Source organism: Leptodactylus fuscus, chromosome 5 (assembly GCF_031893055.1).
Source record: "Leptodactylus fuscus isolate aLepFus1 chromosome 5, aLepFus1.hap2, whole genome shotgun sequence".
In the NCBI taxonomy this organism is placed as follows: domain Eukaryota; kingdom Metazoa; phylum Chordata; class Amphibia; order Anura; family Leptodactylidae; genus Leptodactylus; species Leptodactylus fuscus.
The window spans coordinates 151,148,790-151,162,648 of record NC_134269.1 but is presented as its reverse complement, the minus strand read 5'-3'; the positions used below and the strand labels follow the sequence as shown (position 1 = coordinate 151,162,648).

The window sequence follows — 13,859 nt, the reverse complement described above, 5'->3', positions numbered from 1 at the left end:
TTGGTCGGGGTGACGATAAGAAGCCCAAAGTAGCGAAGACTTTTTCTAATTGGTTACAAGCTTTTGTTATTTATTCTTGTATATTGTGCCAGTCAGCTCCATCTTTGGCGGCTGATCTTTTTGTTTATTTGGAAACTATTTTTACTGCTCACAAGCTCTATGGCGGAACGGCATGGTGGAGGTACGACGAGGAGTTCCGGCGTAGGTTGGCGCTTCAGCCGGAAGTTGGTTGGGCCTCTAAGGCTACCGACATCTGGATTCAGCTGATGCTCTCGCCGAAGCCGGTTTCTTCTTCCTTTCCATCCGCGGCCGCTGGGGGAGCTGGTTCTACGTCCGCGGCCGTTCGCAGGCCAGGCGCCTGCTGATGTTTAATGAAGGACACTGTCGTTTCTTCACTTCATGCCGTTTCAAGCATGAATGTTCAATTTGCGGAGGAGCGCATTCCGCCTTGCGATGCGCCAAGCGCGGCAGAGCCGCCAAGTCTGGTGCCGGTAAACCCGAGGACGCCGGTGAGCGCAGTAAGGATGCGCCCCTGGCTCGACAGGTACCCCAAGAGACAGGAAGCAGACCTACTGCTTAATGGTTTTATGTACGGTTTCTATATACCTCATGTTCCTAGTTGTTCTGTTACGTTTACCGATAATCTACGTTCTGTTCAGAAGGATTTAGTTGTGGCTCAGGCCAAAATTGATAAAGAAGTTGAGTTGGGCCGTTTAGCTGGTCCATTTGCGCAACCCCCTTTTCCAAATTTCAGGGTGTCCCCGCTGGGTTTGGTCCCGAAGAAGGAGGCCGGTAAATACAGATTGATACATCACTTGTCCTTTCCTCCGGGTGAATCCGTGAATGATGGTATCCCGAAGGAGGAGACGGTGGTGTCCTATGTCTCTTTTGATAAAGCGGTCTCTTTGGTGGTCAATGCCGGCAGGGGTGCCCTCATGGCGAAATCGGATATCGAATCTGCGTTTCGTCTGTTGCCGGTACATCCCGATTGTTATCATCTTTTGGGTTGTCAGTTTGGGGGTTCCTTTTACTATGATATGTGTTTGCCCATGGGGTGCTCCATCTCTTGCCGTTACTTTGAGTTGTTTAGCACGTTTTTGGAGTGGGTGGTTCGGCAAGAGACGGGGTCTCAATCGGTAATTCACTATTTAGATGATTTTCTTTTTGTTGGTCCTGCTTCTTCTCGTTTGTGTGAATATTTACTTAACACCTTTCGTTTTTTCACAGGTTATTTTGGTGTTCCCCTCGCGCTTGATAAGACTGAGGGTCCGGTTTCGTCACTCTCCTTCTTGGGTATACTCATTGACTCGGACCGTATGATCCTTCAGCTTCCGCAGGACAAGTTGTCTCGCCTCCGTGCGGATGTGGATTTTTGCCTGTCGGCCCGCAAGGTCCAGCTGTCCCGTTTGCAGTCATTGCTGGGTCAGCTGGCCTTTGCGTGTAGGATTTTTCCTATGGGGCGTGTTTTTTCTCGCCGCCTGTCTATGGCCACGGCGGGAGTCCGCATGCCGCATCATTATGTGCGGATAACGAGTGTGCTGCGGAAGAATTTGAAGGTTTGGAAGTCCTTTCTTTTAGATTATACTGGTGTTTCTTGTTTCCCCGAGAAGGAGTTGTGCAATTCCGACTTTCAGCTTTTCACTGACGCTGCGGGTTCGTCTGGTTATGGAGTCGTTTTTGGTTCCCGCTGGTCCGCTGCTCCATGGCCTCAAAGCTGGTTGTCTGCTGGTTTTACTCGTAATCTCACTTTATTGGAGTTGTTTCACATTGTGGTGGCTTTGGAGTTATGGGGCGCGGACATGGCAAACCAGCGAGTTTTGTTTTGGTGTGACAATGAGAGCGTTGTTTCGGTAATTAATAGTCTCTCGTCCAGTTCCTTGCCTGTCTTGGCCTTACTGCGGCGTTTGGTCTTGAAATGTTTACAGTTTAATTTGGTTTTCAGGGCTCGTTATGTCCCGGGTGTCGATAATTCTGTTGCTGATTCTCTTTCTCGTTTTCAGTGGGAGCGCTTCAGAGACATGCACCAGAGAGCGGATTTGCTGGGCTGCCCGTGCCCTCCTTCGCTGTGGGACCTGGTTCTGCAGTCTTGAGCCCTTTATTGCAAGATTCCGTTACGCCGGCGACGTGGTCAGCGCATGGTAAGGCGTGGAATGAGTGGCTGTCCTTTGGTTCCCCGGAGAGATTGTTAGATCCTGACTGCTGTAGGGACTTAACATTTGCTTACTTAGCCCGTTTGAGGTCAGAGGCCGTGTCGGCTGCTACCGCGGCCAGACGGTTGTCGGGTGTAGCTTTTGGGCTTAAATTGTTGGGTTTTCCGGATGTGACGAAAGAGTTTGCTTTTCAGTTGATTTTGCGGGGTTGGAAGAAAGCGGCACGCCCGGTTGACAAACGTCGTCCGGTTTCGTTTTTCCTGTTGCGTCGCCTGGTCGGGATATCTGAGTCGGTCTGTTCGTCCCCGTTTGAGGCGTTATTGTTGAGTTGCGCTTTTGTTTTAGCCTTTTTCGGGGCGTTGCGCATGGGTGAATTAGTCGCCCCGTCTCGGCGGGCAGCGGGTGGGTTGGCTGCGGACGATGTGGTGTTTTTGCAGGATTCCATCCGTGTTCGGGTTAAACGGTCTAAAACGGATCCCTATGGGCAGGGTACTTGGTTGACTATCTCGCGTTTAGAAGGCCCCTTATGCCCCGTTGATCGAGTGCGTCGTTTTGTTGCGGTTCGCCCCTTGTCTAGCCAGTTTTTAGTTCATGCTGATGGCTCATTTTTTACTAGATTCCAGTTCGAATCGTTGTTTAAGCGCTGTCTTGCCGCTTTAGGGGTTCCGTCTGAGGATTTTGGCACTCACTCTTTTCGCATCGGGGCTGCTACTGCGGCCGATGCGGCGGGCCTCACTGAGGAGGAAATTAAGCGTATTGGCCGCTGGCGGTCTAATTGTTATCGGCGTTACGTCCGCCCGGGTCTTCTCACGGCCTAGCTTTGTTTTGCCTTTTGCGGTTTTGTTGTGGTCAGTTTCCCTTAATACTATATTAAAAAAAAACAAAAAAAACAGTCATTAACATTATTCTCTATTTTAGGTCCGTATCCTGTGGTTTGGATTCTGGGCCACTCGTACATCTATTGGGCGGCGCGGCGCGCTGCCATCCGGCCTGGAGGTTTGCAGCTTGGTTTTCAAGAAGCAGAGCTGCGCTGGCATGGAGTCAGAGGGATGAGTTGGTCGGAGATGTTGCCTCAGGTCGTTGAAATTGGAAGGACCTCCCAGGCCCCAGTGGTGCTGGTGTTTCATGCCGGTGGTAACGATTTGGGCGTGATACGCTTGTCCGAATTGATTTCGTTGATCAGATCTGATATTGACCGCTTTCCTGCCTTTTTTCAGGATGTTGTTATTGTATGGTCCGAAATTGTTCCTCGGGCCAGATGGCGTGATGCTCGTGACCCAGCAGCTTTGGAGCGTGCGAGGCGCCTGCTCAATTTGCGTGTGTCGCGCCACGTGCGCTCCCGATCGGGAGTCGTGGTTCGGCACAGGCAGCTTGAGGGTGATAACAGGGCGCTGCTCCGGAGGGATGGTGTCCATCTGTCTGACATTGGCCTAGACATTTTCTTGTCTGGGCTTCAGGATGGCATTGAGCGTGCGCTCTTTATGCTCTTGGAGGGGGGTCGGACCCCTTTGTAGGTTTACGTCGGGGTCCGGTGGCGGGACCTTGTGCCTTTCCCCTCCCTTCCCCTTCTGGTCATCGGTGGTAGAAGATGGAGCGCGTCACCCATTGAACATCATACACATGCACACCGCAGGCGGTGGCGGGGCATTCCAGTGACGCGCTTGGTCAAAGAGTAAAGGGGAGGGGGATAGCAGGGCCTGCCGATATGTTTATAGTTTAATAAAGCTGTGGCCGACCCCCACTATTTTACCATCCAAGAGCGTGTCAGAGTTTTATTGTATGTTGGGGTTAACAGCCGTGGGAGGAGGTTTCCCTTTTGTAGTTGTACCACATTCCGCCTGGTCTAGCAATACATACTAGCCGGAGAAATCAAAAGAGACTAAAAGTCTTTCATGGATTGAAGGCTGTCAGCATTAAACCTGTCCAGAGGGGCATAAAGGCTTGTATTACTTGGCTTTTCTTAACAATAAGAATAACTGGAAATGTCTACTAATTTAGAACTAGTACATGTAGATATAGTAAAGAGAAATCTGTCATTCATGAAAACCAATGACTTTCCAAACCAGCAATGATAAACAGATACAGGAGTCTATATATTTTACCAACAGCCATGCTATATGCAGAATGAAAAGAGGCTATCTAGACAACTGACTTGTGAATGTCTAGGCATACAATGAAGTCAGCCACCAAAATGTAAGTGTTCCTTGCTAAGGGTGAGTGCATTTGTTTTACTGAGATGACTCCAAGCAGCTTACAATTTAAAGCTCTGTATTTCTGTGTGTGTTCTCTATTTTTTTAACCAGATTTTACAAGTATTCATAAAATTCTGTACATCCCTCAGTTAATGGAGTCAGAGCAACCACCATGACGTTGGCCTCCTGCTGAGCTCACATAGTGATAACACTTCATGCTTGCTATAGGAAAGTCCTTCTAACAACCCAAGCTCATGGGTACTAACCTACAAGTTTTAATCACTTTAACATATATACAATTTGTAATTATTTTACCATGTATACAGCTTCATTGTTACCTGTTCCTGGTATCATATAGTGATCGACAGAGAAGTCCTGATATAACTATTGCGTTAATGACCTTCTGACCCTGTCTGCTATATTGTAAAGTCTTAGTCTAAGGCCCCAACTAGTGAAGCACAGCTACAAAAACAATGAGGATAAAAAACACAGCAGAAACTTAGAGCTTTTTCCCCAAGTGTTTTTATTGCTTTTTGCTACATTTTCCCCTGCATTTCTTCTTCCACTATTAAATATATAGGGGAAAAAAATTGCTATTCCACCGCTAAAATTAAAATGCTGCATTTTTCAAAAATGTACGTATTTTTGTAAACTTAGTTTTTCTGCAGCTTTTTTTTTCCTGTAATATAAAAAACAAAATCTTGTTCACTTTGCTGGTACTGTAAAAAACAGCTAATCTCCTCTGCGTTTCTGCAATATCGGGCTTTAACCATGGGTATTCTGATATGGACGTTTATGTGAGTCCCATCTATGGGTAATAAATAGAGATGAGCGAACAGTGATATATTCGAGATTCAATATTAGTTTTGAGTAGAGCCTCAATATTCGACTACTCGATCGAATATCGAATCCAATTATAATCTGTGGCAAAAAATGCTCGTTTCAGGGGAAACCACTATTTGACTAAAGGAGAGTGACCAAGTCCACAAGTAGCAGGAGGAGAGTGTTTAGGAGGAGCGCTGTGCAGTTAAAGCGCATATGGACCCCATTATAATCTATGGGGTCCGTGCACTTTAACTGCATAGCGCTTGCAGAGCTCCCTCGTAACCACAAGCTGCCAGCTCTCTCGACTAGCAAAGACGAGCCTGCGGCAAATCACAATGGAGACTGCTGTGATCCGATTTTAGACTCCGCCTCCTCACAGACGAGCCTCTGGCAGAACCAGCGTTGATTGGCCGAATGCTGTACAGTGGCCAATCAACGCTGGTCAATGCATTCCTATGAGAAAAAGTTCCCTCGTAACAGCAAGCTGCCAGCTCTCCCGACTAGCAAGGATGAGCCTGCTGCATAACAAGTGTTGATTTGCCAAATGCTATACACTGTATAGCATTTGGCCAATCAACACTGGTTCTGAATCGAATATTTACTGTGAATAGCTAGTAGTATTCAATCGAGTACAAATATTTCGAATACCTTAGTATTCGATCGAATACCTACTCGATCGAACACTGCTCGCTCATCTCTAGTAATAAATCTAGTGCATTTTTTAAGTCTTTTTTTGATTTGTAAGTTATTTTTGCTTTCAAAGAATTCAAATTTCAAATAAAAAAAAAACAGAAACAGATTCCAATATCTATTATGGGGCTGGTCCGGGCTGCCAAGGGTTAACCTTTGTAGGTCTGGAGTCTATAGTTTGGAACAGTTTTTTCTCTGAGGTTCCTGCAAACCCTCTAGTGTGCTATTTAGGATAAGTTCAGATGGGATTTTTTGGTCTGGAACCTGAGGCGGGCCTAGTCCGGAGGATGGAGTGTCTTCAGGCCGAACCGCAAGGCGACTCGACCTGAAGAATGAGCATCTCGCTTCTTTTTTCCAGGAGCTGGAAGAAACGGCTCCCGGAAAAAACTTCTGAGTGGCTCCCATTGATTTGATTGGCACACCGGGTACACAAATTGCTTGCCAATTTGTGCATTTGCACCAACTTAACGCATGTCAGGTAAACCCTGTGCCTTGTATGAGATGATTCCTGGCACTAACAACTGTAGACTTCCAAGATGTAATAAACTCCTCCTCATAGCTCTCATTGAGAGTGGGGACATCCCTCTGTCAGTGCAGGAAGGATTTATGGACTGGAGAAGCTTGACTGTTTGTCAATGCTCTATTGACAGTCTGTCAGGAACATCCTTCTTCCCAGCAGCGCCTATAGTGCTGTGCTGTGTGAGCGGGGAGGAATGCCCCCTCCCTCTGCTCACAGTACTCGTCCATAGAAGAGCACTATCAGGAGGGGAGGGGCGTTCCTCCCCGCTCACACAGTACAGAGATATAGGCGCTGCTGGGAAGAAGGACATTCCTGACAGATTGTCAGGAACGCCCTTCTGACTGTGAAGAGTTACGGTACCGGCACCAATAGCTCTTCACCCGGGACACAAATCGGGAAAGCCGACAGTGCACTGAATTCAGCACACTGTCAGCTTTCCAGTGGTATATAAAACTGCCTGTGCCCAAACCTATGAGAGGTCCTCTTTAATGCTGGCAGGCTTCGGGCCTATATGGTAATGCCCAGACGTCACGTGGTCTGGGATATTACCATATAGGCCCGAAGGCTGCCCTAGCAGTACCATACAGGCCAAAGCCTGTGTTAGCAGTAACAGGCTATTACTACTAGCACAGGCTTCGTGCCTATATGGTACTGCTAGGGCAGGCTTTGGGCCTATATGGTAATATTCCAGACCATGTGACGTCTGGGCATTACCATATAGGCCCAAAGCCTGCTAGGAGTAACATCGGATTCCGGAGAGGTAAGTAACATTGTTTATTATGTTCCCTCGCCTCCCCTGGGACTCCGATTATTATACTCGGAGGTCTGAAAAGACCCCCGGGTATAATAATGGCGGTAGTGGGATCGCGGCCTGCCCGGGCCTACTCACTGCCGGCCTCCGCGGCCTATAGTACAAGGGGAAGCGGGGACGGCAGTGAGCAGGTCTGGGGAGGTAGGTAAATAGGCCGCTACCTGCTGGAGATACTCCAGCAGGTAGCGGCCTATTATAAAACAAAAAAAGAAGTTTTATACTTACCGATCTTGTTGTTGCTCCCGCCGCCTCCGCGATCCTCTTCCTTCTCCTGCAAGCTGACGTCTGCGTAGGCGGCGTCACTAGGCCGCCTACGCACGCTGATACGTCCTCAGACGTCTAGGTATCAACGAGCGTCATCACGTGATGACGCCGCCCACGCTGATACCTAGACGTCTGAGGACGTATCAGCGTGCGTAGGCGGCCTAGTGACGCAGCCTACGCAGACGTCTGAACCAGCGCAGAGAGAAGCAGCTCTCCTGCGCTGGTTCAAAGTAAAAAAAAAAAAAAAAAAAAAAAAAAAGTAATAAAAGAAAAAAAAAAAGTCGCCCGTGTGCCGCCCGCCTCCCGTGTGCTGCCCGAAGCGGCCGCCTCACATCGTCTCATTAGAGGTGCGGCGCTGCCTGAACGGACTACTGAAAGCATTTGCAAGTAATGTGCAGTGAAAGCACACGGATCCCCATAGACTATAATGTCACGAATGACATGAATCATGCGGACAGGAAAGTAGATTGTGAAGTACTTTCCTGTCCGCTTGTTCTGTGCGGAGATCTCGCAGCCTGGGAGTTTGGTGATTCCACAGGAACCACGTGAGGAGCTTGTCTATTGTGATAAAATGATTGTGGAAATACAGTAATTCCCATTTCTGCCCCATATAGATGTACCAACTTGTGAAGCAGGACCATTTAGAACATATTTAATCTTACTACCAGTGACAGTGGAGGATCACCCAAGCCCTCACAGCTTCTGTGCAATATATTCCTCTGTTGGTGTTACATTTAGTATGGAGATTTAGTACAGTATTTTTCTTAAACCGAACTCCCTCTCCCATTAGGACACGTGACTTACCATACCTCATTGCTGAGAGAAGTACAAAACATGTATAGAACAGATAAATGTAATGAAAAGCATGTACGCAGGTTATTTGGCACATTTTGCCTAGTAAATTCTATTTTCTTGATAAAAATATAGCTTTCTACATACCGGGTTCCTATTGTTGTTTGTAGAATTGTGCATATTCCAGACACAAAGAATATGGTGCACATCAGCTGACTTTTCACTGTATTGTCATGCTTCACACATAGAGGCTCTGCTAGGATCAATGGTATGGCAATAATTCCTCCAAAGGCCAAAATATAATGCTGTATATATGGAAAAAAATAACAAGAACAAGATACTAAATATTCTTTTCAGGAAATACAAAGAGGTTGCCAGCGGTTGAGGTTTGTGTGGGGTACAACATAAAGGATAAATACACAGAGGTTTCCAGAGGTTGAAGTTTGTGTGGGGTGCAACATAAAGTATATCCTCAGGATAGGTCATCAATAAGAGATTAGTGGAGGTCCAACACCTAGGTCCCTGCTGATCAGCTATTTCAAGGAGATATGGCGCTCGTGCAAGCACTGTGACCCCTTCCCTGTTTACATTGCACACTGTTTCATAGAATACGTGCAATGTAATTACAACCTAGTCCCATTGACCTCTATGGGACAAAGCTGTAATTATATTGCATGGTCACTATGAATCAGATAGGGTGTGATGTAAACAATGAAGTGGTGACGATGCTTGCACAAGCCCATCGTGCTTGAGGTAAAAACTTTTCATTGTGTATAAGAGAAATAGTTTATATAAACTAACCATATTTATATACTATATATTATGAGAATTTTCTCTAGGAACCATTGAATTCCCTATAAACACAGGCCTCTACAGAATACATAATAGAATAAAAAGTATTCAGATTAACCCTTAAGTACTATCATGGTGTCTATTATACACCACTTTCATACACATATCATTATGATAGACACCATGATAGTACTTAAGGGTTAATGTGGACTATGAGTGTAAAAGTCAAATGGACTAAGGCTGGATTCACATCTGCTTTGGAGCCTCTGCAATGAGGACTTATGTCTCCGCCAGTTGCAGTATAAACCAGTGGAGTCTGGTGCGTTTCAAGGGGGTCCACAATATATTAAACTCATGTTGCTGTGTTCATAGTCACATATTTAACCATGAAAATATCTGTAACAGATGAGAACAGATGAATTATTTTGTTCTAAGTGACATGGAAAGACTAATAGTTTCAATGTATTATGTGGTAATTTCAGTGCCTCTTCCAAAATGGCTTTAAAACTCAAGTGCTATTGTGTTCATATGCAACTTATTAGAGACTGAAGTGTGTGAATAATGCTATAAATGACAATGTTACTGCCATTAAGGATTAAACAGCAATCCTGAGTATAGTACAATACGAACATGTAAGATGTTAGATTGCCTCTTACCGCTATGGGAGGGAATACATTGTGCTATTTTTTTTCACCTACAGTCACTTTTATGTGCTATAGACTAGTAAGGAAAGGGAGGTGTCCCCCAAAATAAACAATTAAAATTTAACTCTTATTAGGATCTTTAAAAACTTGTGTCCCTCAAAGACATCAGCCACACTGACAATACTATGTGACCCTCCAGTAGATATGATTGGGGTAAAAACAATTAAATATTAAGGAATCAATATACCAATGCAGTGCGGTCCACCTATATCAACATCTAAGTCTCAAAGGGTGTGGTGGAATTCACTCTGGTTTATGTTTAAATCTCCCCACACACTACATCACACCCATAGGTAACAAAAATGAGCCCACTGTTCAAACAATTCCACAGATAAGTATTAGGGGCCAAGTAACCACTTTACAGGGGCCGAATCAACAATGCCTGACCTCCCTGTCCCATCAATAAGTCTGGGTCGACTGGACAATCATTTCTAGTGAGGTTATATACTGTATAAAATATACCTTTTCTAAGCGATTCCTACATTCCCTGTATTAAAGCCATTGGCCCTAGGGAATTGGCAGCCTCTTGTGAACTAGTGGCATAATTATTTCTTAAATGTTTAAGTTTAATATTTTCAATATTTTTGTATTGTGTTTTTTTATTTTTATAAAATTGTACATACCCACCTGAAATGCTAGTAGTATACACAAATACCAGGGTGGTTTATCATCAATCGAATAAATTAATCCTAAAGATGGTCTCTTATAATCTTCTGTATAAACTGGATCAATTATATTTATGTTTCTTCCTTCAGTGTCACTATCAAATAATTTCTGTTGAAAGAAATAAAAATATTAAAAAAATAAATAAAACAAATTCTTTTCAATTAAGCATGTCTCTATTACGTAGCGCTGAGTGTTACATAACAAAGGGGATTCTAAGTCAAAGGTTGCTGTTGTATAAAACATCTATGTTTTTAGAACTTACAGATACTAATGCATCCTAAGCTGAGAAACTTAGCGGTTGGGGTCCTCACTCCAACATTTCATGAATTGGCATAGCAGAGAGTAGGTATAAAAGCTGGTGGAAAACACAAGCATTTCACTGATAGCGTCAAGCCATTTTACTGTATATAGCAAGCCAACAAGTACAATCTCAGAAGAGATGGCTAAAAACAATACTTAAAGAAGACCTTAGGGTCTATTCACATGGAGTTTTTTGGTGAGCAAAAAATCTGCTTCAGGAATTAGGAAATGTTTTTTTCCTCCAGCACAGTGTATGGACCTTGATAAAAATGCTAGCGGTTTTTCCATGTGGTTTTTGGCAACTCCACGTGGATTTTTCGCGTCCCATTGACTGTGTTGGTTTTTGCAGGCAGAATCCGCCTGAAGGAAGCTTTTTTTTTCCGCTAGCAGAAAAAATCCGCTAGCGGAGAAAAAAAGCTAGCAGAACCCATAGAACTCTATGGGGAGGCTTTTTTCCATGTGGATTCTGATACGGATTCAGCGCCAAAATCCTCGCCAAAAAACTCTGTGTGAATGGACCCTTACACTTCCTCTTCCAAATCCAGCTCTTTGCATAATTTAATATCTATTGCCACACTGACTTCAGCACAGTTTTTTTCTCTAGTCCCCACCATTCTTAAGCAATCAATGCCGTTAATTTTGATGCTGCATATGCTATGTAGGTTTCTACTGTCAGGTTGGCAGTGTCAGGCAAAAGCCGACAGGGGGAGTGAGCTCTGTCACTGCCCACCTTTTATTAGAGCCTAGAATCACACCCCATTAACCAATCCTGCCTAGGCAGTGGAAACCTGGCACTTTAAAGACCCTGCAAACTGAATGGGATTATAGTGAATTGAATCCACGCATTTCGGAAAAATACGCACAGCGGATACATTGCATTTTCCAAAACCATTGCGGTTTTAGAAATGGCAGCATGTCAATTATACCTAGGGAAATGCTGGCGTTGCGAAAACAGAATTTTGGCCATGGTGGAAACACCATTGCAAAAAAAAAAAAAAAAAAAAACTCTTCATTTTACATTACCTGCAGAATGGATGGGATTTGCCGGATTCTGGCTAATCCCATCTACACATTATAGAAAAAAATCTGCAGTGGAAATGCTGTGATTCCAAACATTTACGTTTTTGTAAACCACAACATGTCAATTATACCAATGGAAAACGCTGGCGCAATGTAGCAAACTACAGCCCCGTCAGAAACACATTGCGGTATTTTCCCCATCGCTTTTCACAGAAAGGCCACATGGTTTTCCCTTACGGACTTTCTGGTTTCATTAAACCTATACAGAAAACATAGACATAATTGTAGGTATAAGTGACATGCTGCAATTTATGTGTGCGTTTTTGAAATCGCTGAATTTGTGCTGCAAATTTTTGTCTGCAATGTGTGCATGGGATTAGCCAGAATCCCAGCCACTTTACAGGTATTGTGAAATGCAGCCTTTTCACAACGAGGTCCCGGCCATAAAAAAAAAAAAAAAAAACTTTTAAATGATAGAACTATTCAATTACCTTTCTTGAATTGAAATAATTAAAAAATAATGTGATTCCTGTAAAAACAACCACTTATGGTCAATAAAAGTATTAGTTAGAAAGTCATATGAACTTCCTGTGAATTTGGCCTTATTATTTATGTACGTACTACAGGATATTCAGTTTTGAGCCCCAACATTACACAACAATGTCAGTGAATATGATCTCTGCAGAACAAAAATGCACAACACGCTGCTGGTTATATAAATGACAGATTATAATTTCATTATTCCCTTTTCAGCCACTTACTGTTTCACTAAAAAACATGATTGCTATCCTTTTTTATAAGCCCTTTTATGCTTTATGAAAGAAACTATTGAACACAAAAGGAGTATTTCTCTGAATATCTACAGAAAACAAAGCCAAAAGAAATCAGACAACAAATATTATATTGAGTTTTCTGGTGTCTCCAAATAAAATGACATTATATTTAGTTATTTTATTTACACTAATCCTATTGAGTTTTATGTCGTGCCCCTTAAAATGAATGGGGAAAAAAATCAGATAATGAAATCAAATTTCTATGTGAGGTAACCAAATTTCCTTAAAGAATTTAAGGTATCTGTTTAATAAAAAACGTCTTGAAGCCATTATGGTCAGGTGCTGCCATCTATTGCTTTTGTAACTTACTGCATGTAATTGGAACAACACAGATTGTAATATAGATCTTACGTACACTACATGATATGCAGATTCAAGTGTCTTATGTTAAAATTCCTCTAATATAAAAATTAAGAAAATATATATAAATAAATGAAGCATCCAAAATGTGTATCCTTTCCCTGCTTAATAATATACTATAATATAATGAAAAGATTTATAACTTATCAACATACTTTTTCAAACAATTTATTGTACTTTTTAAAAATGTTATGTTTGATGTTGTTTACTTCCAGTAGATAGTATGTCTGCCATGTGATGATGCATTTATTGCAGAATGATGTAACTTTCCCAAATGCAAATAGTAAAAGGTAGTCTACCAACTCCCCCAAGCATAGTGACCTGCTACCAACCCATTACAGATCCCATTACAGTGATAAACAGCATACCTTTGTTATGTATAACACTTGCTGCTCAAGTAGGACAGGTAATGGGGTCTGAGCAGTACTCCACGAAGCTGATGGTGCACCCTCCTACCCCCAGTACACCAACTGCATTTGCATAAGAATTTTTTTACACTAACACCTCACGTAGCAGGTTGCAGTATAAATGCCCCAGTAGCATTTTTTTTTCCTGCATCCCTTTTCACACAAAGTCTTGAGCACAGTTCCAACATCCAAAAAACCTTCCCAATGCTGACCTAGGGGAAATTCAGATGGATGGTGTGGTGGCAATTTTTTTGTCTCAACGGATGACACATTTTCAGCACTTCTGGTATTGGCAGCAGCAACTACTTATGATAATCTCCCATGTGGGAATTTTTTTGTACATTGTCAAACAACAAATCTACAGCAATATGCAAGATCTGTAAGCAGAAACTTATCAAAATCATCCTACACCAACTTCCCCCCATCCTCCTTCTAGTAAGGCCACATCTACACCTAGCACATGGTTGTTGTTGTTACCATCATCATCTTCCTCTTCCATGCCAATGTCAGTCATCCATAAGGGAATGTGTGTC

The 13,859-nt window shown here is 43.4% G+C and overlaps 1 protein-coding gene across 1 annotated transcript in view; it reads right to left on the bottom strand.

Annotated features, from left to right (window-relative positions):
• LOC142204564 (solute carrier family 23 member 1-like) overlaps window positions 1–13,840 on the bottom strand; it is a 143,270-nt gene extending 129,430 nt beyond the window's left edge. The window contains exons 1-3 of the mRNA XM_075275881.1: window positions 13,742–13,840; window positions 10,368–10,514; window positions 8,392–8,549 (exon numbers count right to left, since the gene is read on the bottom strand). Of these exons, the coding sequence (XP_075131982.1) occupies window positions 8,392–8,549; window positions 10,368–10,514; window positions 13,742–13,840 (404 nt within the window). The remainder of the gene's footprint in view (window positions 1–8,391; window positions 8,550–10,367; window positions 10,515–13,741) is intronic.
• Window positions 13,841–13,859: the final 19 nt, after the last annotated feature.